Raw genomic sequence first — 26,258 nt, 5'->3', positions numbered from 1 at the left:
CCCCTCTTTCTTAACATTCACCTCACTCGTCGTTGCCTGGGTCTGACTTCCCCATAGGACTCTAAATTCTATGAGTCTGTCCAGTTCACTTCTGGGTCCTTGGCTCTTGGCCCATAGCAGGTGTTTAATAAATATGTTCAATGGATGAGTGCATCTAAGTCCTGAGTGGGCGGTATAAGGGACTCCGGAACATATGGGGTCAGGGCTGGGGTCCCTGCTCAGCCAAGATGGGGCTGAGTGTTGACACCTTCCTGTATGAGTTCTGAGAAATGGCTTGGCAGAGAAGCTCTAGGGAAGGCAGAATTGGAGAGCACCCTGGCCCTTACCCAAACCCTGTTGCTGACCTGGAGGCACTGGGAAAGGTGAGTCTTGGCCCAGGGCCTTCCTCAATCGTTGACCTAGGAGATTTCCCCTCCCTGCACCTTCTCTTGTTGGCATCACTGACTGAGACAGCCCAGGGCAGAGACGAGGCATGGGCATGGCATCTGAACACCTGGGTTCCAGTCCAAACTTCCGTCTCCTGATTAACCCCTTGGCAAGGCACTTAATCCCTGTGAACACCACAGTTTTCTCGCCTGTGAAATGAGAGGTCCGGTCCAGCTAACCTACAGAGCATATCAGGGTCCTAAAACACTGGGAGTCCATCACAAGGGACCCCAATCCAATCCCCAAGCTCAAAGTTTTGGGATGGAGAAAGGGGTGAGAGGACAGGCACATGTCGGGACAAAGTGGGGAGGCTTAAAGCTTATAATACGTGGTCAATAAATATCTGTTGAATGACTACATGGGGGAATGAATGAATGAATGAATGAATGAATGAATGATGTAAGGTGGTAAGGCAAATGGGGGGGCACAGTCAGGTTTCAAGCAGATTGGGATCAGAAAGGCAACCTTCTGTTTCTCAGCTCTTGGCTAATTTCGTGGGGCTGACTTTTTGCCATAAGTACTCTATTCCTCCTTTTCCTATCCTGCTGCCCTCAGCATCCTCCCTGAAAGGTGCCACCAGACTGAACTGACACACCTCCCAAGGCCCCTCGCCTCCCTTCTACCCCCTTTGCTGCCCCAGCAAAGGGCAAGGGGGCTGCACTTTCCCTCTGAGCTGCCCATAAAGGTGTGGATGCAGGCAAGGCCTGAGGATTCCTTCTGGAACCTTCTGGAAGGGCTCAGATTGCCAAGCTGCTCTCTCCCTCTCTCCTTCTGTCACCTCCCTGAGGATGAGAAGTGTGGACTGAGGCGGAATCAGCTGGGGAAATGGGACACTGAGTGGCCACGCCCTAGACAACCTAAGAGCACGGAACCACAGAGCTGTCCGAGGAAACCTACTCCAGGGCCTTCCGAGAGTGGGCTGTGGTCTTCATCAGGGCCAGGTCAGCAAGCCTGGACTTAGCTCCAAGACCCTGGAAGGACGGACTGTGCCAGCTCCAAACATGAGGACCACAGCCTTCCAGGCTCCCCGTCCTGGCCCTGCCCCCTCCAGTTTTTGGTTTGATGTCAGCCCTTCTGCACAGGGAAGGGGGGAGGAGGGAAGAACAGAGGGAAGGTACCAAGGCTCAGAACTCCCCGACCCAGAGCCCCTTGAAGGCAGATAATTTGTGCTTTACAAAGTGATCACCGGTTCTGCTGATTAAAAAAAATAAACAAACGCACAAAGACCAAACAAAACAAAGAAGACAAATCACAATGAGTCAAGAAGGGCAGCAAGATTAGGGGGGAGGAAGGGGGCAGGTCCAGATGGGGGTCCTCAGGGCAGGCTGGCAATGTCTCTCTCTGGAGGGGGACCAACTGGCTTGGGGCTGCTCTCGTTGGCTTTTCCTTCAAACATCATGACTCTGGTTTGGAAGATGGAGAAAAAAAAACCAAACAGGATTAGGATTCCTTCCCTCATCGAGGGAAAGATCATCCCCGCCCTCGGGTCTGTAGGGTCCTCAACAGAATGCCCTTGCACCCATTCTCCATGGGATCTTCTCTGTGTGGAAGGGGTGGCTAGCCCCTTTTTCGCAGAAGAGAAAACCAACGTGCAGAGAACTCTGTATTCTAAGCCATGCGTCTTCCCCTAAACACGCTCCCGGGAGGAGGCAGAGCTAGGCTGGGCCATGGCTCTGCTCAAAGCCCCTTCAGGTGTTCAAGAACCTCCCAAGCCTTCAGGGGTAACATCTAGGAGGGGCACCTGAGTGGCTCAGTCGGTTAAGCAGCTGACTTTGGCTCAGGTCATGATCTCACCGTTCGACGCTGAGCTCGAACTCACAAAGCACGAGATCGTGACCTGAGCCAAAGTCGGCCACTCAGCCGACTGAGCCACCCAGGCGCCCCTAAAAACTCAACGCTCAATTCCTGCCTTCCCCACCTGCGCTGCCCCTAAAGCAAACAGCAACGTCACTCGGTGACTCAGACCCCAGACAGATCAGAATCGTCTGACTCCTTGTTAGCCTATACACATCCCATATCTGGGCATGGAAGCAAATCTTCCAGTTCTGTCTCCCAAATCATTCCCGATTCCAACGGTTTCTGCCTACCTCCTCTGTACCCTCTCCCGGCTGAGTGGCCTCATCTTGTGCCTGCACAGTGTCCCTGCGGCCACTCTCACCCCTACCGCAGACAGAGGCTTTTAAAAGTCAGCCCCAAGGTGCCCGGGTGGCTCAGTCAGTTAAGCGTCTGACTCTTGACATTAGCTCCGGTCGTGATCTTGAGGTCGCAGGATCGAAACCTGCATCCGGCTGGGTGCTGAGTGTGGAGCCTGCTTGGGATTCTCTCTCTCCCTCTCTCTCTGCCCCTCCCCCACTCATGCTCTTTCTCTCTAAATAAATAAATATTTAAAAAAAAAAGTCAGCCCCTAGCTTAAAGTCATCCAATGGCATCCCTCCACATTAGTGCCAAGGGCTAAGTGGGACCGTGACCTACAAGGTCCCCTGTCTGCCCGTCTCTGCAAACTCATCTTCACTCACTGCGCTCACTGATGGCCAGACACACTAGCCTCCATGCTTTTCCTTTAAGCCCACAAGCACAGTTCTGCCTCAGGACCCTTGCACTTGCTGTTTACTCTGCCAGGAATGCTTTTCCTCAGATCTTCACATGGCTCATCTCTTCACATCTCCCTCCTTCAGGGCTCTGGTCAAAAGCCGTCTTCTCAATGATATCTTCCCTGTCCACCATCCCATCCATTTCTGTTCCTCTCATCCACTTTATTTTTCTTTGTACTACGCCATTGCAATCTGGCGTTTCAGCTTTTTCGGGGTTTTGATTTTGTGTTTGTCTGCCTCTTGTCATTAGAATGAAGCTCCACGAGCCCAGCAATTCATGTGTCCCCAGCGCCTAGAATAATCCTTAGTACATAGCTGGTGCTCAGTAAATATTTGCTAAATTAATACATGATAATCTACGGAGTCACAGGGTAGACCAGTACCCGACACGCAGTAAATGCATTAAATCTTAGGTGTTTTCCAAAAACATCAGGCCTCCTGCTGGCTGCCATCTGGCCTCGCGGGTGCACCGCGGTCTAACCTTGATGGTTGTCCCGCCATACCTCTTGCCCCACCCCACCCCACACTTAAAGCTCTGCGGCCTGACCCGTGGGCTCATGAGCAGTCCTTCAGCCTCCCTGGGCCTCAACCTCCCCCTTCATGACAAAAGAGCTTGGTATATTTTCATTTGTACGTTCAATGCAACAGACTCCCCAGGGAATCTGTCTGTAGTGCTTCTGTGCACTGGGCAGAACCTATGAAGTGTGATTTGGGCCACCACATGCTAGGTGGTTGCCATCAGCCAGTACCGGGCTGGAGGCTTCGTATGTGTTATCTCATCAGCCCTCAGGATGACTTATTATCCTCTCTCTCTTACAAAGGAAGAAACGGAGACTTGGGGATCTAAGGGGATTTGCCCAGGGGCAGTTCGGGAGCAAGTAACACCATCGACATTTGAACCCCGCCTCCCTTGGGAGCCGGTTGTTAACTCTATGATGCTCTCAACAACCCCGTAGGGTAGTAGAATCACTTTACAAATGAGGAAACTGAGGCTCAGAAGGCTTCCCAGTAGCTTTATCACTGCCGTCACCACCACGGTTGCTGCTTACTGAGTGCTGACTCTACAGGAAGTTCTGCTACAGGCGAACTCTGCCTGCAAGGTACACGTTAATGTGACCATTTGACACATAAGGAAATCGGGTTCAGAGAAATTAAGAACCTGGTCCAGTACACCACCCAAGGAATTCTCTCCGCGCAACAGTGACTTTGACTTCAGGGGCCCCAGGAGAGGCGGGCGGTACTCACAGCTTGAGCACAGCCGACCGCTTCCCCAACATCATGTTCACGAAGTCACGGTAGGAGATGGTGTCGCTGACCCCACCTGTCACCTCTGAGATCATCTTTTTCATCTCCAGGTGGGTCTTGGGGACCCCGAGCTTCTCCATCATCCTCTTTAAAGACATCAGGTCTGCCGGAGGAAAAAGCAGATCCGTTAAGTGGAGACAGGCTATGGGCCAAGCGAGGAAGCTGGCAAAGCTCCCCCCACCCCCCTGCCGGCCCCACCCCGCACCCACTCGAAGGAGCCCAGCAGGACAGCCCCTCCCTGGGGACATGCCTTTCTCTTCTGGGGTGAGTGAGCCCATCATGCCCTCCCTGCTCTCTTTGGAAACAGTACCGACTAGCGGTTAGGGACATGGGCATCTAGAATCCAACAGACTTGGGTTGGAATCCACCTCTGCTCTTCCTGGCTGTGGGACCTGGGGCAAACTACTCAACCTCTCTGAAACTCTGCTCCCGTAAGTGGCAAAATGGGTTGATGGGATCATTTGGAAGGACGACGTGCGAGAAGTATCCGGCACAAAGCAGGTGTTCGGTAACAGATTCTTTATTCTGTCACGTCCGCGGACCCCCCGAGGTGAGGGTGAGCTGTCGCCCGCCGCTCCCGCTACCCAGGAAGTCACTGCCCCGCAAGGTGGGGTCAGGGAGTTGACTTGACCCCAGACATGGAAAGTCACTCTGCCAGGGGCCCGGTGGCAGCTTCTCTCTACCTGCCACTCCCACCCAGAGGTCCTAGGGTTCCGCCTCGCTGGCAGGGAGAGGATGCCAAAAATATCCTGCAGAGCAGGAAAGCCAACAAAAGAATAAAATTCAAGAAAAACAAGGGAGGCACCAAAAAGTCACTACTCTCTGCAAAATTGCTGCCCCTGACCTTCCGGCTCCCAAGGTCTTAGGCAATTTCCTTCATATTGTTTTGTGAACAATGGGTTGGCAAAGGCTGGTGGCACAGAAGTGGGGCAGGGGGCCCCACTTGAGGGCCAGGGGAGTGGTTCGCCAGCTCACCCGAGAGCAGGGTGGGCAGGACAGATGCCAGACCCCTAGGTGCCAGGATGTCCAGGGCATTTCAAAGAAAACTGGGCAGCACTCTGCGGGGAAAAGTGAAAGGTCTCCCCCATGCTGCTGGCCAGACTCTGAATTGGCAAGATCTTTCTGGAAGGCAATTTGGCAAGATGCTTCAAAAGCCTTTGACCCAGAATGTCTAATTCCTGAGATTTACTCTAAAGAAATAATCGGCGATGTGGACAAAGATTCATACACAAAGATGCTCTTCACAGGATGATTAAAAGTAGTCAAAATTTGGGGCGCCTGGGTAGCTCCGTTGGTGAAGTGTCCCACTTTGGCTCAGGTCATGATCTCACGGTTTGTAGGTTCGAGTCCCGCATCGGGCTCTGTGCTGACAGCTTGGAGCCTGGAGCCTGCTTCAGATTCTGTGTCTACCTCTCTCTCTGCCCCTCCCCTGCTCACACACACACTCTCTCAAAAATAAATAAGACATTAAAGAAAAAAAAAAGCATCTTATTTCAGCCCAGGTCATGATCCCCTGGTTCATGGGTTTGACCCCTGGGTCGGGCTCTGTGCTGACAGCTTGGAGCCTGGACCCTGTTTCGGACTCTGTGTCTCCCTCCCTCTCTCTCTGCCCCTCCCTCACTTGGGCTTTATGTCTCTCTCTCTCAAAAGTAAATAAACATTTTTTTTAAAAAGTGCTTAAAACTAGAAATTGTCTACATGGGCAATACTAAGGCATTGGCTGAATAAATTATAGGCCTTCCCTGCAACAAAATATTATGCACCCATTAATTATAATTTCAAAAGAAAAGTTAATCATATGTCAAAATACCCACATTATATTATTCTTTGAAAAAAATCAGACTCTAAAATGGTATAAAATAGCATTTGTGATTAGAACTGAGGATGGAAGGATGTAAACCAAAAAGTTCCTATTCTGGGAGGTAGGATTGTAGGTGACATTTTTGTCTTTGTGCGTTACTATGTTTTCTAAATTTTCTTTATCATGAAAATGCATTAATTTGATAACCCTAATTTTTTTAAGTTTATTTTGAGAGAGAGCGTGAGCGGGGGAGGGACAGAGAGAGAGAATAGGAGAGAGAGAGTCTCAACCGGGCTTTGCACTGTCAGCCGCAGAGCCTGATGCGGGACTCAGTCTCACAAACGGTGAGATCATGACCTGAGCCAAAACGAAGAGTCAGACACTTAACCGACTGAGCCACCCAGGCAACCCTCCCCCCGCCACCAAATTTTTTTTTTCTAAAGAAAAATAAGAGATAAAAACATTTAAAAAGGAGGGGCGCCTGCTGAGTGTCCAACTTCGGCTCAGGTCGTGATCTCACAGCTCGTGGGTTCGAGCCCCGGGCCGGGCTCTGTGCTGACAGCTCGGAGCCTGGAGCCTGCTTCGGATTCTGGGTCTCCCTCTCTCTCTCTGCCCCTCCCCCGCTCACGCTCTGTCTCTCTCCCCTTCCAAAATTAATAAACATTAAAAAAACTTGTTTTTAATATTTTAAAAGGAGAAGGAGACAAGACAGAAGAGGGGTAGAAACACTGGCAACAGCAGCAGCACTGAGCTCAGGGCAAAACAGAGGCGGGAAGCCAGTTTGAGAAACAAAGGCTGGGATCTGGACCCTGGGCCTGCCACTTAACCATCCCGTGCCCCAAGCAAGTCAGTTACCCTGCTGGGCCTCAGTTTCCTCATCTGTAAAATGGGGATAATTCAGCCGGCCTTGACCAGGTCATAGCATCCCTAGCGATGGTCAAGATACGGTCTTGAACCTGAGTGCCACAGGACAGGCGTTTGTCACCCCCCACACCTGGACCACACGATACAGTAAGGGTCTGCTGGAAGACAGGAAGCAAGGCACACAGAAGCACGATGTCAAAGGCAGGACAGTATACAAAGGCAAGGACGAAGGAACTGCCAGCCCCCTGGACCAGGGCGTCAACAGCCTAAGCATCTCCAGCCCCGGGCAGGCGTGAAACCCTCTACCCTGGGTCCCCCCAGCACCTGGCATGGGAGCCTGAGGTGTGAGCAGGGATGTGGGCGGGAGGGAAGCAGAGAGGAGAGGAGTCTGGGGGCAGTGGGTCCAGGGTAGAAGTAAGACCAGCTTGTTGGCCCGGCCCACAGGGAAGTTTCTGTGCGTGCCCCTCACGCACACAAGTGGGTCAGTGGGGCTCTCTGGACCCCACACCCTCCACCCACCGAACACCCCCCCTCCCCCAGCACACCCGAGGCCTCACTTACCAATCTCGCCCTCATTGTTCAGGTCAAACTCCATGTACTTCTCTGGAAATCACAGAGCAAAACCCGGCATTAGCTCAGAATCAGGGTCACCCCCCTGGAGGGTCCCAGGGGCTCCCCTGAGGGAGCCCACACCATCCTCCTCGGGGGACTTGACGTGAGTCCCATCATCTTAGCCATTGTTTCTGGAGAGAGAGCTCGCCCTGCCCACACCTCTCTCCCACAGGCTCCATGGAGAAAGGTGCTAGGGGCCACTCTGACCCTCTGCTGAGGGGGCAGCTGCTTCCTCCCTGGTCCCCCCCACCCCCCCAGCCTGCGCTGGCTGCATCTGAATCACATTGGCAACAGTGACTAGAATAGAATAGGTTCCCAGGCCCTGAGATATAGATTCAGTGGGTTTGGAAAAGGGTGGGGAGGGGGCAGGAATTAGTATGGTTTTAGAGTCTCAGGTGATTCTGATGGGCAGTCAGATTTAAGGAGTCCCTGCGGTTCTGAACCTTCTGGGGGGCTGTAGGCACCACTGAGAATCTGATGCTCTCCCAAGAGAAACGCCATAGATCTGCCCTTGACCCAAAGTGGCACACACAGGGTCCCGGGGTACACAGACCCTCCCCTAAACCCCCCCTATAGACCTTGAGTGACGCCTCCCTGATCAAGAGGTCCCGGGAACCCCCAACAGCAAGGGAGAATATGCAGGGCAATGAGCCTGGTATCTTCTAACGAGGGCAGCGTGTGGCCCTGGGCAGGTCACCCCCGCCACAAAACTGCAGGGCCCTCAAGGTCTATTTTGCACTGAACAGCCAGCATGGGAAGCCCAAGGTCTTCCTGGAAGGTCCCTGTGACCTTCATGAGCGTCTGCCCTCCAGCCTCTTGGGCTGCCTCTTCCTCCCTCACCTCTGCTCCACTCCCACTGGCCCTGCTGCCTCTGGCCCATCCACCCCCTCGCCCCCCCACACACCCCGCTCCTGCTGGGACATGCTGGCCTGAATGTTCCTCCCAGCTGGGCTGGGAGCCTTTCGGGCTGGTCCCTGCCACCCCCACAAGGCACCTACCCCATCTGCACGCCCTGCATTGCCTTTCTCTTTGCCATACCCTCCCCCACTAGCCTCTCCCTTGGGCAGGGCTCTCTGTGTATTCCCCATTGTAGCCCCAGGCCTGCAGGGGCCCTGGCACGTAGTAGGTGCTCATTTGGAGGTCAAATGAGTGAATGATTTGAAAACCTTCACAGCCCCTTTGCTTCCAAGGTAAGTTCCTGTGGTCCCACTCTGCCCTGATGGACCCAACCCTCCATCCCAAGGAAGACAAGCAGAGGAGACTTCTGTCCCTCCTCCCAGAGCCACCTCCCTGGTACCCAGACAGAAGGGAATGGACTGCTCCTCCTTTGCGTGGCTCTCTTTCGGGCGGCGGGACAGGGTGTGTCTTTGTTCTAGCTTTTCTTTTTGTTAATGTCAGGAGCCCCGTTGCATAATGGTTCAGAGCAGGGGCTCTGGAAGGAGACCAACCGTCGGCGGGCCGTGTGACCCCACGCAAGCAAGCCCACCTCTCTGAGCCGGAGTTTCTTCATCTGTAAGTTCAAGCTCACACCTGTCTCCCTCCTGGCCGAATTGGGATGAGTTGGGGGGAGCTCCCAACACAGCATTCCAAGCGCTTCCCCCAAGGTCAACGCTCAACAAATGCTTCGCCATCAGTGTCCTGCCTCAGGACAACTAAGCTGTGGGCAGCCTGAGGAGCACTTGGCAGGCTCTTGGCCTCGGAGCAGGGAGGATGCCCACACTGCCAAGACTTCGGGGGTGTGTGTGGGGGGGGTGTAGGGGGAAGGCGGCCTCGAGGATATCCGCCGAGGTCCTCCAGCGGCCAGGGCTCCCTGCACACCCGGTGCATCTCCCAGGCAGGAAAGGTGGGACTGTCCCGCTCCTTATGTGCACGGCTCCTCTCCTTTCGAGCCGCTGGCCGGGAACCAAGCACCAGGGCCCGGAACAGAGGGACCTTTATGCCGCCCCCTCCCCGCGCGGGCTCCCAGGCCCTGTTTTCTTTTCATCCCGTGCTGCTGGGATTCAATGGGCAGAAACTCTGCCCCCTGCCCCACTGTGGCGACACAAACGTCCATTCTGCGCAGGGGCTCCCGAGCCGCTCCCCCGCGGAGGGGAAAGGCAAGGGCTGCTACAAAGAGCTGATTGTGTGCTGGGGCCCCGGGAGCAAGCAGGGCCTGGACAGCAGCGGACGGGAGCCAGCCTGAGCCCTGCCTGCCGGGCAGCTGGGGGCAGAGGGGCCAGGCTGGGCCCGCGGCCAAGGGTGAGGGGCCTGGGGTGGCGTGGAGACAGGTGGAGGGGCCCGTGCCCGCGCCCACGCCCCCCACCTCACGGCCCTCTGGAGGGGGCGTTCTGGAAGAAACGGGGGCTCAGCCTGGCCCTGCAGGGTAAGGAATCCTACGTGCCAGGGGCCAGCCCAGCTCTGTCAGGGAGGGTGGGGCAGACAGCCCCAGCTTACCTTTGAAGGCCGCGAGCTTTTCCACCAGGTTCTCTTCATCACTGTACTTCTGGTCACACAGAAACTCCTTGAAAGGCAAAAGAACAGTGCTGAGCGCGGGGTCAATGGGCAGAGCTCACTGACACGTAGGCCCATCGCCCTGGTGCCTGCTCCCGTGCCAGGTGGCCGGGCTTGGCCAGGCAGGGCAGGAGGCCCCAGTGTTTGCCCTGGCCTCCTGTCAACCCCTCAGAGACAGATCTGCAGTCCACGCTGTGGGCAGGAAGTATGCTCAGCAGCCCGGGGTGCCGCCCGGAGGGCCTGCCCTAAATACCTTCAGTCAGCCTCTGAATTACCAGTGTGGGGAACTGGGCCTGCCCCAGCAGGGCACCCCAGCTCCAAGGTCCACAGAGCCGCGAGCCCCAAAGGCAAGCTGCCTGGTTCTAGCATTAACTCCTTAGGGATGTGACCCCAGCATATGAGTTCCTGTCTGCCTCTCGATTGCTTTATCTGACAAATGGGTAGAATTATCATAGCTACTCCTCCAGTTTGTTAAGAGCCGCCAAGGAGCGTGTATGTATGACTCTGGGAAGACAGCAAGTGCTCAATAAACAGCAACTCTTGTATGATTAGCCTCTGCTCTAGCCTTGAGAGGTCACTTACCCTCTCACCTGTAAAACAGGGCTACCGTCCCCTCAAATGATGCCTTTCAGAACCAGGTGGGGGGAGGGGCCTGTGGGGGGGGGTGGGGGACACTAACATCAGCCTCCAGAAGGAAACACCAACCTGCACGATCTCTTGGGATCTCCCAGTGGGTCCAAAAGTTAGTTACTATTATCGCTCCCATTTTACAGATGAGGAAACTGAGGCGCACACAGCCAGAGCTTCAAGTTAATTTCATCTCATGAACAGCCTGCATCCTTCATCCCAACACCCAAAGACGGGCGGATGGCAGGCATTCATCTGGCTTTAAAACAAAACACTACAAATTAGTAAGTACCTGTTTGGCCAGGTAGCTTACTTGCCTTGTTGATCTTCAGACAGCCCTAGAGCCTGCATTCAGGGAAATACTCCTGTCCTCTGGGAAAGCGGAGGCCACGTTCCCATCCTAGCACCAGATTCTGCAAATCCCCTCTCCTCTCTGGCCACCGCTTTCCTCATTACGGAGCAGATCGAACACGGGCATGGGACCTCCACTCATTTAAGGGACCACAGGGTATACAGCTCTGTTCGAGGCACCAAGGGAGCAGGTGAGACCAAGGAAATAAGGTCCTTAATCGTTAAATTACAGGAAGCTCATGTTTAAAATGATGTTAAATGGGACGCCGGGGTGGCTCAGTGGGCTAAGCATCCAACTTCGGCTCAGGTCATGATCTCGCGGTTTATGAGTTCAAGCCCCGCATCAGGCTCCCTGCTGTCAGCAGAGAGCCGGCTTTGGATCCTCTGTCCCTCTCTCTCTCTGTCCCTCCCCGACTCGTTCCCTCCCTCCCTCCCTCTCTCTCTCAGAATAAATAAACTTAAAAAATAAATAAAATCATGTTAAATATTATCTAGATCAATCACTCAATCTGTTTCTAAATTCCCGCTGTCATGCCCCACTAACTGATGACAAAGTCTGTACTTGTACGTCAGGGCTCAGGCAACAAGTATACCTAAGCACGAGGCAGAATATGATCCCTTCCAGGGTTCAAGTTCCTCCAAATTAACTCAGCCCCCTTTGACAGGGAAGGAGACACCCACCTGCCAGTGCGGCTCCCCTCGTTGGTTCTGGGGGCTGTCCTACCCCTTGAGCTCAATTTGCTTGGATCCAGATCCCTGAACGGGCTCTGGCGGGTGCAGGATTTCTGCTTTGGACAGGCACTGTGCTATCTCACTGAGGCGGGAGCAGCAGGGCCAGAGAGGTTAAATCACATGTCTGAAGTCCCTGCAGGTTTGGTTTGGAACCTGAGTCTGTTGGACCCCAGGGTCTGTCTCTGCCTCCAGCAGCCTCACAGAGGGCAACCCCAGGGCCCCTGGTATGGCTTGGCCACAGCTTCACATTGGACCTCGGTACCATGTGCCACGCACGGTCTTGCCCCCACTTAGCTGGAGCTATGACTGTCTCTTGCAGCCTGGGAGGCTGCCCCCCACCCCCACCCCCGGCTGGCTCGGTCCAGGACTTCTCTTCCTCTTGGCTCCCTCTCCTAGCTCTTTTCCACTGCTCTTTTCTCCAGTCCCATTCTCTGCCCCAAAGTAGGACAATTACCTCTTGTCTGTGACCCTGGACACACCAGGCACCTCCCAGGGTCACAGGTCCTATTATCTGCACAGCAGAGGGACAAATAGGTCCGTGGTTCCCAGACTTGGGGATAACGCAGAAGAAAACATTTCCCAAAAAAAAAGTTAAAAATAAGGGGAGGTGCTAACATAGACCTGCCAAGGTTTTATTTTGCCAAGTAGAGACTTTAAACAATCACCACTGACTGTTGCCGTGACTTCAGCAAAGGACATTTCGTAAAAGTAGGAAGTTCATAATCTCAGAATTTTTAAATGGTACCCATTTAGCTGACGTTCGGTTCACTGCCTGGCCCCTGTGTTCCCTCCGCTTTGCCATTTCAGGAACTGGAAAACCCTCGTGGGGAGGCAGAAGGGCACGGGCAACGCCCAACATCCGGGAGCCCCTGGCGAGAGACCTGGGGGCCCTCCCCGCTCCCGCATTCTGGTCCACCAGAAATCCTGCGCCAGCCAGAGCCTGTCCGTAACATGTACCAACCCCCTCTAGGGATCCAGGCAAACTGAGCTCAAGGCTCGGACGCGGTCCCTGGTCTTGGAGACAAATCGCACACCGACGAACCCAGGACCAGCAGGGAGCGTTTCTCGTTCACGGGGCCTGACCCGGAGCCGGCAGGTGCAGCAGCCCTGGGCGTCCAGATTATTGTCTCGGTGATAGAGTCAGTTTTCTCCTTAGTGCTTATGACCGCGTGACAGGCTGTCCAACTGGTTCTCCCCCTCTCTCCCCCCCCCCACCAGAGTGAGTGCCTCCCCCATGCCAGGCTCGCTCCCACCTTGGGAACCGTAGCTCCAGCTGTGCCCCCCGTCTGCAGCACTCGTCCGCCCCCATCTGCACGGCTCTCTCCCTCAACATCTTCACCCATTTGCCCAGCTTTCACCTTCTCCAGGAGGCAAATCCCATCCATCCTGTCCACTGCGGTCCTCAGCCTCCACTCTCAACCCGCTTTCTTCCCGCACATCCCTCCTATCCCACCGGAGGAACCGCCTCCTAACACAATTTACAACGTAGCGCTTATTCAGGGTGCTGTCCGTTGTCCGTCTCCCCCTGCCACAGAAGAGGTGCCCAGTAAATTTTTGCGGGCTGAGAGAATGGAGACCCAGCGAGGACAAATAACTTGCGCAAAGCAGCACGGCTGGCAAGTGCCCGAGCTGGGATTCAAGTCCACAGTGGGGGCTGTCTGGGCTCTTTCCCTGCTAGGCTGAGGAATCAAAGTGACCCGAGAAAGCGGGTGTTGGAAAGACGCCGGGAGGAGGCAAGCCTTTGGCCAGAGGTTCCAGGAGGACGTCTTTACTGTCTCATGCCCCACAGAAGCCTCACACACGGCAGTGCCCAGCATATAGTAGGTGCTTAGGAAACATCTGTTAAATGAATGGAGAGGCCTGGCATTTAGCCCAGAATCACTTTCTCCACTTGGCAGAGCAGCTTTGCAAAGGCGTATGCGTGTGATACAAGACTGGAGGGGCTCAGGGATTAGAATTACACGTTTCCTTAGAGCCAAAAATGACAAGTGCCCTGAGCCACAGAGTGGCCAGGGCTGGGACAGGCAGCTGACCCGCTCACGCGTGGGCAGGCAGCCTTTGCTGAACCCGGGCTTGGGGCAGCTGGGAGGACCATGCCTTCGGCAGGGAGCCAGGGAGGAGGCAGGTGGGCAGCAGAAGCGGGAGTCCCAGGGGCGGGCCTGCCGGCTCCCACCCCAGCTCCAAGCTTTGGATTCTTGGTTCCTGTTCATGCGCAGCCCACAGCCTCCCCACTTCCAGGCGTCCTCCCTCTGTATCCTTGTCCAGCCTCGGGGCACAGCCATATCCGGTGGGCAGGCACCCTATGTGTCCACACTCCGGGACCACCCCCCACCACACCCCGCCGCTGCCCTGACTCTGGATCCCCAGACAGAGGAGAAAGAGACAGAAGCCACCGCAGATGTTTAGAACAAAAGCAAAAGGAGAAACAGACGGCAAGCTGGAGCCAGAATGCCTGGGATCGAATCACTTAGTAGCTGTGTGAAAATTACTTCTTTCGTCTGTGCTGTGGTTTCTTCATCTGGAGGAAGGAGAAAAAGATCTCGCAGGCTTGTCCCGAGGGGTTGCAGTATGAAAGCATAAATACATGCAAAGTGTTCATACAGTGCCTGGCACCTAGTAATTACTAAATAAATGTTAGCTGTTTATTCTTGCGGTCTTCTAATATTTATATCTGTACAATCTACTTCTAACCCCCACAGCTCATCATCCAGCCACAATGGCCGGGGGACCCACATAAACGCTCCTAGGTGCGGGGTGTGCAGGGCAGAAGTCACAGGAAGGGAGGTGGGATCAGGTTGACTGGGCTCAAATCCCAGCTGCAGCACTTCTTAGCTCTGTGGCCCTGGGCAACTTGCTTTACTACTCTGGGCCTCAGTTTCCTCATCTGTAAAATGTAATCATAATGATAGAACCCCGCCCCCGCCCCCCCCCCCCCCCCCCCGCAATGGGTCGGCATAAGGATTAAAAGAGCTGACTGCAGGGGCACCTGGGTGGTTCAGTCGGTTAAGCGTCCGACTTCAGCTCAGGTCATGATCTCACACTCCGTGAGTTCGAGCCCCGCGTCGGGCTCTGGGCTGACAGCTTGGAGCCTGGGGCCTGCTTCGGATTCTGTGTCTCCCCCTCTCTCTGCCCCTCCCCTGCTCATGCTCTCTCTCTCTCTCTGTCTCAAAAATAAAATAAAAATCATGCTCTCTCTCTGTCTCAAACATAAAATAAAAAAAAAAAAAACATTAAAAAAAAAATAAAAGAGCTGAGTGCATAGGAAGAGCCCAGACTCCTACATGTAAGTGTTAACAGTCATGTGTTTGGGTCGCCCAAACTCAAGCCACACCAAGAGATTAGGTGTGAAAAGGGGAAAAGCAGAGACCTACCCACAGCTCTCTGTCCCGCATCGTGCCACGGAGTCCTCCTGGTAAGCCTTGACCCTCTGGCCATCCCTATTTGTCCCTGGACACCCGGCTGACCCGGCAGGGATGGGCCATCCACACGGGACAGAGTGCTCCCATCTCGGCCCCAGGGGACGGCGCCCACGGCCACACCTGCTCACTGCTGCCTCGCGGTCGTCTACAACCTCTGATGCCCATCAGAACCTACCACCCATCCCTGGGATTCCCATCTGCATACTCATGCCCGGAAGGGAGAATATCCAAAACCAGCAGAGGTTGGCAGCCCCCGCCGCGTCCGGGCTTCCAGATCCCTGCCACCTGTCTGCCCCGCCCCCACCCCCTACTTAACTCTCTTTCTGGGCTGGTACCTCTAGCACCTGCTCCCGGATACTTGCTCCTGGCCCTCCAGGCTTGTCTTTACGTATCAGCCGCAGCAGAATTTTGGGGCGGGCAGATATCACCATCTGGGAGGCCATCCAAGGAGCTGGTGGTTGAAACCCTGGGCGAAACCCCCAAGGACAGGCAGCACCATACTGGGCCGGGCCAAGATGCTTCTGACGCAACCCACGGGCTCTTAAAGGGCCAGGCCGGCCCGGTGCGTGGCAGGAGGCTGTAACGTGCACCCGCGAGGACAGCAGGCTCACGTTCCCCTCAGCAGCTTTGGGGCCTCACCCGGATGCTGCGTCCTGGCCAGCAGCAGACGGGGCAGCTGAAGAAAAACACCCCACCGACTTCACAAATGAAGCAGACCCTACCGAAATTCTATCCCCGGCTTCCTGTGACACGGCCACACCAAGGTCGAGACCGGCTGTACCTGCGGGGACACTGAATCCTCAGCGGCTCACGTGGCCGCTTATCACCATCTCCCTTATAATATATTAAGGAGGAGCAAGAGAGACCGGTGCCCAGCGATGCCAGCTGGGCACATTCACCTGGGCAGGGACAGGGTGGCGTTGGTCAGGTCTCAGAGGTCCCCTGTCGCTGGGGATACATAACCTCTGGGCACAGACACCCAGCCTGCTGTGTCCAGTTCTTCCCAGTACAGATGGTACCCGGGTTTGGAAATAACCATCAGGCCCCTAAATGCTATAGGGAATGCCAAGTGCCCTTCACTCGACCCAGGAGGGCTGGGGAAGGCGGGACAGTAGCCAGAGATCCCTATCGCTTAAGCAGGAGCGGCCTGTGTCACAGCTAGGCCACGGCCACCTGGTGGACAGCGTCCCGGGCTGGCCACGGGTGCCGTCTGGAGTCAGAGTCCCGGCTCTGCCACTTGCTGGCCGGGTGACCTCGGGCCGGTGACTTCACCTGGCTGAGCCTCCGTGTCCTCATCTCTAAAACCTGAGTAATCCCTGTCCCCCGGGGATGTTTATAGATCCTTGCTGCACATCTGGGTAAACAAACGCTCCGCCCGGAGGAGTCACTGAGACGATGTATGTGCAGCACTGTGCACGGAGCGAAGGCACAACCCAAGTCATTAGCTAAAGATCCTGGCCTCTGGCCAGTTCGCGATGCAGCCCTCGCTGCCCTCTGCACTCCTCCTGCTCAGTCGGAAGGATAAGGGCACTCTGAGGGGCACCCATCCAGCCCCATCGCTTCTCTCTGTCCCTGTGGGGAAACTGGAGAGACCCTGTCCCGTTGCCAGATAAGGCCAGGCCTGGCTGGCCCGGGGTCACCTGCCATGCCTCCAAGGCACAGGGAATGTCAGCTATGTGTGGGGGTGGGGGGTGGGGGAGTGGGAGGTGCTGGCAGGTCCCGCCCGCCTCAGTAGTGCAGAGAATGCGCCCACAAGCACGCGCACTCACGCACACGCGTGGCAGAGACGCACGGGCTATCTTCAGTCTATGCTGTTTAAACCCAAGCGGTTGGCTCATCCCACCCACTCCCCCGGCCCCCCAGTCTTGTTTTCTGTAAAATGGGAACAGACGCTCACGGCATCAGAGTGAGTGTGCAGCGAGATGTTGCCTGAAGTGCTCCTGGAACACTGCCTGGCACATGCCAAGTGCTCAGAAAATGATCAAGAAAACTAAAGCAGAACCAGGAAAAAAAAAACGTGCACTTCTATGCAGCCCCGCAGGACCTCCAGGTACCCCCAAGTCTCCTTCAGTTTTTTACTTCTGACCCTTATAACAGCAATCGCTAAGACTGAGCTGCCCTGGTACCCCTTGGAAGCTGGCCCAGCCCGGGGTGGGGGGAAGGCCCCAGAGGGAACTGGGATGTTGGCCCAGAGAAGCCCCCAGAACTGCCAGCCAGGCTGGGCTCTGCCCCAGGCAGCGGCCCCAGGGGTACTTAAGCACATGCAGCAAGGGAGTTACGAAGCCCCATCCTCCATGCGTCCCTGCTTCCGCAGGGCCACTGGGAAACTGCTCGGGCCAGCCCCCCAGAAGCTCTGCTCCAATGGCGCAGTGAAGCTATACCCTAAAGCAAAGCAATCCGAACTGCCAAGGTTCCCTCTAGAATCCGCCCACCCCAGGGAACTTCTGCTGCGGTCATGGTCGTGGGTGGAGCGGACTCAGACCCTCAAACAGAGCGACTCCCTCAGAGTCTGCAAAGAGCTTCTGTCTGTCTGCTCATCTCCACTACTGTCCTAGGGACTCGGAACAGAGCAGGGATCACTGCTCCCTGAGTTTCAGGCAGGGAAGACTAAGGTTCCACCAGATGAAAGGGTCTGTCCCAAGCTGCGCAGCCAGCAAGGGCTGCGACATGTCACAGACCCTGCCCCTGGGTTTCCCCTCCCCTCGTCTTAACGCGCCAAACAAACCGATGATAACAATCATGACAGCAGCCGGCTCTCCCGTGTGCTTTCCATAGATTATCTCCCTGAAAAATCACGACAATGAACTACCACTACCTCACGCGGATGGCCCAAGGTCAGAGAGCCAGCGAGCACTCTGCCCACCCCTTCACCCCCACTCATGACTCCATACTATGGGGTCATGCCGCCTTGACCTCCTGGGGTGGGAAGCAGCTCAAACTTCTGGTTTGATCCTGGAGTCCCCTTCCTATGGTTTGATCCAGCGGCCCAACAGCAGCCTGGGTTCACATGACGTGGCTCAGGATAGCACGTGGGCAGGTAAAGGAAGCTAGTTCTGCTTCTGTGTGACCTGAGCCAGCTGCCTGCCCTCTCTGGGCCTCGGGATGCCAAGGTGGTTACGTGGACCCTCCTTGCTCACCTTCCCCGGTCCCAGCACTGTCCAGATCAGCCCCTGAGAGCCACAGCCCCCGAGAGCCACAGCCCCACTCCCTTCTGAGCCAAGCCAGTCTACCTCCCCAAACAACCCGGTAGCTCACCCCACCCCCCACCCTGGGGACTGGCATGGAAAGTCCCACACATTCTCAGCTCCTCTGGTTTGTTTGACTGTAATCACTTCTCCCCCATCTCCAGTTGTCTCTGGCTCAGGGTTCTGCTGGCTGTGGGTGGGGATTCAGCCAGCCTGGAACCCGCCCGGCCGAGTGGCCCAGGGGGCTGTATGAGGTCAGGGTTCCAGGCTCCTGTCCAGAGGGCAAGAGCAGCCAAGACCAAGGGCGGGCTGGCTGTGGAGTAGACTGGAAGGTGGCCCAGCAGCTTGGACCCCTGAGAGCCCCAGCCAGATGTCCAGTCTCCCTTTTAGCTGTGCTCAAGATGGCACCGGGGGCAGGGCAATGATGGCAAAGGGGAGCCCAGAGTTTACTTGGAGGGACCCTGGGTCCCCAGAGCCCCGCATGGGATTCCTATAGCCAGTGGAATGAAATCAGATAGGCTGCCTAGTTCCAGGCCCTCCAAAAAGAATCAAGGAGGGAATCAAGCCCCAGCGAGAGGAAATACTACCCCCAAGAGGCAGCCCCTAGACCCACCTCCACACAGCCTGGACCCCGATGACACTCACCCGCTTCCCATGCCGGGACTCTGAGCTGGGCTTGGACCTCGGGTGCCCAGCCGCTGAGGGAGCCGGCAGGGGGAATAGCTAGTCTTGTTTCGGTGAGCCCGTTAGGAGTGAATCTGGGAGACCGCCTCGGGGAAACAACTCTGGCACCGTCCACGACGTCTTCCCTCCTGGCAGGTGCGGGACCACGCACACTCCGCGCCTTGCCTCAGCCAGTCCTCATGGTGACCCCCACTCCGCCCTGAGAGCCTTTGCTGATCACCACAGAGCTGGTCCACGATGGAGGCCAGGCCTGAGCCCAGGTCTCACAGAACCCCAAAGCTAGGACTGTGCTGCCCTTGAGCTTTGGTCAATCCAGGCAGGCCCTGACACTTTTCCTTATCTTCTACGATTTACATGCTCGTTCCGCAAACGTTTACGGAGCGCCCATTGGGCGCCCAGCCACAGTAGGAAGGATTTCTTTATAGAAATCCACCAGGGCCAATGAGAAAAGCATCAAGCCTCTCGGAGAAGCTTCCCTAAAAAGTTGGAGTGAGAAAGAGGTGTGGGGTGGGGGCGGGGGTGGAGCACTGGCCTGCAGCCTGGACCCCCGGGTTCTAACGGGGGTCCCATGTGGACTCTGGACTTGCTGTGCCACCTCGCCTCTCTGAGCTGGGACACATGGGGGGGGAAGGGGGGGGTCCCTCCTGCGCCACATCCTTGCAGCTGGTCCCAGGCGGGCTTCCGGGGAGCCCCGGCCCCCGGGGGCACCGGAGCTCCTGGGCGGGCCCTACCTCCCCAGTCTAAGAGTAACGACTTGCAACCCGAGCCGCGGGAGGAGGAGGGGGAGGGAGGAGGGGGGAACCTACCTGGAGGCGGGAGGCACAGGGGCAGGGGCCGAGGGAAGGAATTGGGGGAAGCCCAGAGGAAGGAGAGAGGGGGTTGAGGCGGCTCCAGGCACAGCCTCGCAGACGGGGGCGGGCCCCGGGGGGCTCTGGGATACTCGGGGGAAACTCGCCGGCCGCCCCGGCGGCGCGCGCTTACCCGGTTGATCTCGGCCAGCCTCCTCTCCTGCCGGGCTTTGAGCAAGCCGAACGCCTTCCCTCCTGCCGGAGACAAAGAAGCGGCCCGGGAAGCGTGGGTCTCCCCGGGCCCCGCGCGGCGAACGACGCCGCGCGCTCCGCGCGCGCAGGTGGCGGGCGGGGGACTCCGCGCCGGGGAGGGGGCGGGGCAGGGGCGCGGGGACCGCGGCGCCTACCTTGGAACCTGTTGCCGAGCGCGACCGACATGGCGAGCACGGGGCTCCTCCCGCCGGCTCCGGGCTGGGCGGCCGCGGCGAGGCACGACGACGAGGGAACTGGCGCCCGGTCCGAGCTCCGGCGGCGTGTGGCGGCCGCACCGAGGGGCGGAGGGATGGCGCGGGCGGCCGGACACACCCCTCCCGCCCTCCACCCGCCTCACCCCCGCCCCCCCCCCCCCTCCGGGTCCTCCCGCCCCGCCGCCCGGCCGCCGGCATCAAAGCGGCTATTATACGGGGCGCCGCGCCCGCCGCCCGCCCCTCTGCTGGAGGACGCGGAAAATGCACAGCGCGGGGCCGCCCGTGAGCGCCTCCCTGCCTGCTCCTCCCGGGACCTCGACCAGTCCCTTCCCAGCGCCGGGCCGCGGTTTCCCCTTAAAGAAACTTGGGGACCATCTCAGTACGCACTTGCTGTTGGGGTGGCCTCAGGGATCCGATACCGTTCCGGCGGGCGGAGAGCCGGCGTCCACCCGCCGAAGCTGTTAAGTCGCCGCGGCCCTTTGCGCAGCATGCGCTCGTGGAAGGCAGGCCAGATCTTTATTTTTAACCCTCGGAAGAAAACTATGAAAGCTTTCAGGCCGTTTTGTGTGTTTGCTTTTCTGTTTGTAATGACACAGTGTCACTAGGACATCAGTGATACCTGAAGTCAAGTCGGGATGCTTTCCTGTTTTGTTACTAAAATCTATTTCTTTAAAATGTTTTCGCTTGAGAGAGAGTGTGTAAGTGGGGCAAAGGGGCAGAGGGAGGGGGAGAGGGGAGAGAGAGGGAGAATCCTAAGCAGGCTCCTCACTCAGTGCAGAGCCCGATGCTGGGCTGGATTCCGAGACCCCGGGATCATGACCTGAGCCAAAATCAAGACTCCGTGGCTCAACCTACTGAGCCACCCAGGTGCCCCTGAAATCTATTTCCTGGGCACTCACTGTGGCGCACAGCCAGATCAGTACAGGATATATTTATGTTATTTAATTCTCAAAGCTCTATGAAATCGCACGGGCTGTTCCCATTTTGCAGAAAAGTCAGGAAGCCGAGGCCTGGCAAGCCCACTGCGATGATAAATCAAACCGCTGCCTCCTGGAAGAGTGGGGCTCAGGGCGCAGGAACCGGGGACTAGTTAACAGGGAGGGAATGAAGTCTCGAGTCCAAATCAGGACATTTCTGAGAGTGAAGGGTGGCAGCCACAGGCACAGACAGGGACTGTCCTGGGCAAGACGGCACACTTGGTCACCAGTGATGCCCCCCCCCCCCCCCCCACAAACACACATCCAAACACACACAAAACAAGCATGTCCCTGGGGATTGGATCTGGGAAACCTCCTTCCTCACAGACTTGCCTTGTACGTCTTGACCCCTAGGGTTGGGATCCTGAGACCAGCTGGCCATCTTTTCTTCTGTGTTTGTCCCTAGGGGAGGAAGTGGCCAGGCTGTCCCAAGGAAGGGGGCAGGACAAAAGGGAATGTCCCAAGGTGGGCTAATGCCAAGGGCAGCAGCAGTTCAGGACCCCACTTCCCCAGCTCAGTGAGCACCTGCTGAGTGAGCATCACCGATGCTCATTTGCCCCTAGGGTTTGGATCTAGCCAAGCCGTGTGACCTTGGGCAGGGTCCTCAAGGTACTTGCTTGAGCCTCAGCGTCCTGATCTGCAGAATGGAGGAGACATGCGCCTCTCACCAAGCAGGGGCTGTTATAACTTTTATGACTTTTTAGGGTGTCGTAAGCAGGCAGTAGAAACTTGCAGGGGAGAAGGGCTTAGGAGCTACGACCCTTGGTTGATGGGAAATATTCCACCTGGAGGCCGGACGAGGGAGCTGACCTGGAATGCGGCCCTCGTAACACACTTCCCAGTCCAGGCTCGGATGGCCCCTTGCCCTGGCCAGTTGCGGTGGTCGGCCCCATTAGCCTCTCTGCAGGGCTGAGGCCACCCCACCTTCCAGTGCTCAGCCGCTGGGCTGCATTGCTAGCCAGATGTGCAACAGCTGTTGCCACATTCCACCCAGCACAGCCCCACCTCTGGGCCAGAGAGTGGCTCTGTATACACCAGGCATGACCAGACCGCGTGAGTCATGAGACGTCAAGCCTGAAGTACGTCACCATGGAATGGAGAGGAGGCCTGTTCTCCCACCCCCCCCCCCCACCCTCCGCTCCCATTGGGATTCTGGGACTGGGCTTTGCTGAGTCCCACAGCTTGAGTGGCTAGGGGCTTAATGCCAAGAGCAGGCATCAGAACGGCTGTGTGATCTGTCAGCAGAGAAGGCGGGTGTTGGGGGCGAGGGGCCCGAGGGCATCAGACCCTATCCCAGAGATCTTCAAAGAACCTTCCTCTCCTTTCCCCACTGATACCAGACACCAATCATCAAACTCACTGTAGAGCAATGGCCTTCTGTTTCGGCCCCCTTGCCCCTGTCCTCCCTCTCAAATCAATCAAATCACTCCCCAGGTCACTGGTGTCCCCCCCCCCCGCCCCCACACACACACCCCTCACCCTCCGTGGCCTTGGCTCTCAGGTTCTCTGTGGAGGAACGAGCGTCTTCTCTGAATGCCCTCCCCCAACAGGATCAGGAGAGGGTACAGACAAGCTCTCGCTATATAGCCTTGCACCCAGAGACCCCTGTTATTCTGAATGGGGGGGGGGGGGGCCCTGGCCTAAGCTGGGTCCATCTGTCAAGAGAAGGTGGGATCAGGGCAGTTTCAAGCTCGTCTCTGTTTGACCTGACGACATGTAAACCCGGGAACTATGGTCGGAGGGGAGGGGGGAGGCAATGGAGTGGGCTTGTCTTCCATCAAGCTCGGGAAAAGCAGAGAAAACTTCTCTGTGGGGAGAAAAGACAGAGGCAAACACGGAAGGAGAAGCAGAGGCAGAGGCCAGGGAAGAGGCGGGAGGGAGGGGACAGGAGATTCCCCGCCCTGGGCTATTCCGAACCAGATTCTAGAAGGTCCTCCATATCCTCCCAGCAAACTCCCCTTTTTTATTTAAACCGACCCGAAAGGGGTTCAGGCTACATGGCCAAACCGTATATGCTCCATAGTCCGTTCTACCCACACAACCTGGCTTCCTGGAGTGATCCGTGCTGGCCAGGCCTCCACCCTGCAAACCCTGAGCTATGGAATGTTCCCGCTGTCTCCCCACCCTTTGAGGCCTGGCCCAAAGCCCTCCTTCTCCTCCTCATTGGGGTCGCTCCCTGGGCCTTCTTGTGCCGGCGGCCACGTGATTTTGAGTTCACTGTTTCCTGCCCCAGAGGTCATGCTCCCCTAGACGTTTCCCGATAACCCCCTGCAGCAGAGAGGAGAGAGTAGGTGACTATGGTCACAGGACCCCAGCAAAGCCCTCGCCATGGGGAGACCCCGGCAAAGCCAGTGAGCTCAGCTCTTGCCGCCTTCCTGGTACTGCACGGGCGCAAGACGGATCACGGAACATTCTCGTACCCACCCATTGGGTGCTGGGTGTGTGCATCCACGTGCCAGGGTAGTGAGTCGGCACCCACAGCCAGGGCCCCTGCTGCGAACCAGCAGGAGAAGACCAGAGGCATGCCACCCAGCGGGTAAAGGGGTCCTTTATTTTCACATTACACAGAGCTGGTTCATGCTGCTGCCAGTGCCCCCTGCCTGGGGCCAAAAGAGCCATGGGAGGGGTGGTGGGTCCCCTGAAGCACCTGTCCCAGGGCAGACGGTCTGCTGTCTACCAGGAAGAGGGCCCTGGGAAAGGGGCGGGGCTCCGGGAGAAAGTACCAGGAATTCTGGACAGAGGCTGCCAGGGGGGGCCTGGCCACAGGGGGACTCCCCAGCAGGACGGACCAGAGTGGCAGCCAGGCCTCCACATCCTGCAGGGGCCTCCCTGGTGGCAGGTGGGGCCACAGGGCCTTAGGGTCAGTGTCAGTCAGTCAAAGACCAACTGGAGTCGTGGGGTTACAAAGAGGAGCTCCCACATGACCCCAGTCTCCCCGACCCAGGCCCCTTCAGGCCCTTGAGGCGCAGCTTTTTCGGACGGGCCACAGGCCGAAAGGTGCACCGGGGCCCAGGGCATGTGATTCCCAGGATCTTCAGAACAAAGTATTCTACAAAGTCAGTGGTAGCCGTGCAGGGGTGGGCCATCCTCCCAGCCGGCCGCACAGGCTGCGCCACGGCCCCAGGAGTCCCCGGGCCTCAGGCTCCACTGCTGAGACCCCCCCCTCCTAGGATCTGGTCCCTCGGCTGCGCTGAGCTGCTCGAGGGTGTGTGTGTGTGTGTGTGTATGGCGGGTGGGAAGCTGTGGGACAGGGGGTAGCTCTGGGGCTGGGGGCTCTGGCTCTTGCGGAACCCCACCCCGATCTCTGCAGATGGCCCCCCCTCAGCCTCTCAAGCACCGACTCGGCCTGGGTCCTTGCCTTCAGGAGCCAAGAGTGGGTATGTTAGTGCCAGAGGGTAGCTAACATAACTCCTCCAGCATCCAGAGCTCAGTACTTGACTGTGGACCGACTGTAATGTGGGCACGGAGAGAGGGACTTGCATGCGTGTGCGCGTTGTGTCCACAGGTATCGTGGACGTGCTATTGACACTGCGGTGTGCGTGTTTGTGCGTCACGGCACGGGAGCGTGCGCCGATGGTGATGGGCACGGCCGCCTGGGTGAACCGTGTATGTACCTCCACGCTGGCGGGAACGGAGGGGATGCAGGCATGGACTTGGAAGGCGACGTGAGGATCCCCTTGGGGTGGGCACACCGAGCAGCGGGCTGTGGCGGGTGCGCCTGTGAGGTGCGTGCGCGTGCCCGGGCTAGGGCCGCAGCGGGGGGTCTGGGCGGCCCTCACCGCCAGCTGGCACAGCTCTTGGGCAGGCTCTGCAGAATGGCCTCCAGGTTCCGCTTGTCGGCACGGATCTCCGCGAGGTCGTTCTCGAAGCTCTGGATCTGCAGCTCCTGCTGCTTGGACTCCTGCTCCAACAGCCTCAGTTTCCCCTGCAGGGCCCCCGGCGGGCTCAGCCGCAGCCTCAAGCGCTCCAGTGCCCACTGGGTCTCGTTCAGGGCCTGGGCTGGGGCTTGGTGGGTGTCCAGTGACCCTGCAGAGGGGCACAGACGGCCTCAGCACAGGCCAGCTCCCCTGCAGGCCCCAGAGGCCTGTTCAGCCCCCATCCCGGAGACCCTTGCCAGCCCAGAGTTTCCAGGATCCTGACTGCCCGCAATCTACCAGGAAAGCAAGGGACCCAGAGAGGGCGGTGTGCCTGGCCGGGGCACCCCACCGGGTTCACGTGAAGGCTCTGAAACGTTCCCCCTGGGCAGCCCTGGGCAACTGTTCATCTTTGTTGCTGATAAAAAGAAGGCTCTGTGTGCATCCCGAGTCCACTTCCCAATGCCAGTGTGTGCGCACAAGGTCCCCGTGATTCCTGCTGGCTCCCCCCACATACCATTGTTGATTTACCAAGAGCACACATTTACAGGTACACCTACGCTGGGATGTGGACGGCCACTGGGGTAAAAAGCAGCATCTCTGGCATTAGATTGAGGGCTGGGAAGCAGGCAGTGGGGTTTCGTCCTGGCCCAGCACGGATTAACTCTGTTTCTTGGAGTTAAGGACTTCCCAGAGCCTCTCCAGGGGTACAACAAGGAGGTGGGGGCCTGGCGCTCAGATTTGAACTTGCTGGTGGTGGCGGAGTGCAATCTGCAGTCTGTGTGTCCCACCTGGCCCCTGTCACCTTGTCATTTAAGGGTGACATTCAACAGGAAGGCAAGGCTCAGGCAGGCGGGAGAGTAGTGGGGAGGGGGAAGGAGGTTCTAAATGGCTTCTAATCCCACGGCATCCCCATGGGCCTAGGGCTCTCGCTAGCCCTGAATTTCCCGGGCAATGAGGGTGGCGGTCGGAGGGCAGGCAGTGGCGGGAGCCGAAACAGGGGCAGGAAGAGGCAGAGGAGAGCCGAGCCCTGCCAGCCTGGGCAGGCCCTGCTCCCTGCAAAGACCTCGAGAGGCCCCACCATC

The 26,258-nt window shown here is 57.3% G+C and overlaps 2 protein-coding genes across 4 annotated transcripts in view; both read right to left on the bottom strand.

Moving 5' to 3' along the window:
* Positions 1-1,657: 1,657 nt before the first annotated feature.
* On the bottom strand, positions 1,658-20,440 carry AIF1L (allograft inflammatory factor 1 like). 3 transcript variants are annotated; one of them, XM_086684295.1, is made up of 6 exons: positions 20,283-20,440; positions 20,069-20,130; positions 10,033-10,099; positions 7,549-7,590; positions 4,263-4,425; positions 1,658-1,829 (listed from the first exon to the last, which is right to left on the bottom strand). In XM_086684295.1, exons 1-6 carry the CDS (start codon positions 20,311-20,313, stop codon positions 1,742-1,744), a joined length of 453 nt encoding a protein of 150 aa, XP_086540421.1. In that variant the 5' UTR covers positions 20,314-20,440; the 3' UTR covers positions 1,658-1,741. The 3 variants fall into 3 exon arrangements, with proteins under 3 accessions (XP_086540421.1, XP_086540422.1, XP_086540423.1); XM_086684296.1 differs by lacking the exons at positions 20,069-20,130; positions 20,283-20,440 and adding an exon at positions 19,049-19,351; XM_086684297.1 differs by lacking the exons at positions 20,069-20,130; positions 20,283-20,440 and adding an exon at positions 13,282-13,303.
* Positions 20,441-23,851: 3,411 nt separating this feature from the next.
* The window catches only part of LAMC3 (laminin subunit gamma 3), a 55,206-nt gene continuing 52,799 nt past the window's right edge, over positions 23,852-26,258 (bottom strand). Inside the window, exon 29 of the mRNA XM_086684294.1 lies at positions 23,852-25,345. Coding sequence (XP_086540420.1) covers positions 25,095-25,345 — 251 coding nt within the window. The 3' untranslated portion in view covers positions 23,852-25,094. The remainder of the gene's footprint in view (positions 25,346-26,258) is intronic.

The sequence above is a fragment of the Puma concolor genome, chromosome D4 (assembly GCF_028749965.1).
Source record: "Puma concolor isolate L17-30 chromosome D4, mPumCon1.1.hap2, whole genome shotgun sequence".
Taxonomy (NCBI): Eukaryota; Metazoa; Chordata; class Mammalia; order Carnivora; family Felidae; genus Puma; species Puma concolor.
This window is presented reverse-complemented; position numbering and strand designations above follow the sequence as displayed.

Bases quoted from the DNA above. Each gene is read 5' to 3' on its own strand.
- AIF1L (XM_086684295.1), bottom strand. From the start codon at position 20,313: ATGTCGGTCGCGCTCGGCAACAGGTTCCAAG. The intron at 20,131-20,282 runs GTAGGCGCCGCG...TGTCTCCGGCAG, and splicing joins GCTCGGCAACAGGTTCCAAG to GAGGGAAGGCGTTCGGCTTG. The intron at 1,830-4,262 runs GTGAGTACCGCC...CTTCCAAACCAG, and splicing joins CGGTCGGCTGTGCTCAAGCT to AGTCATGATGTTTGAAGGAA.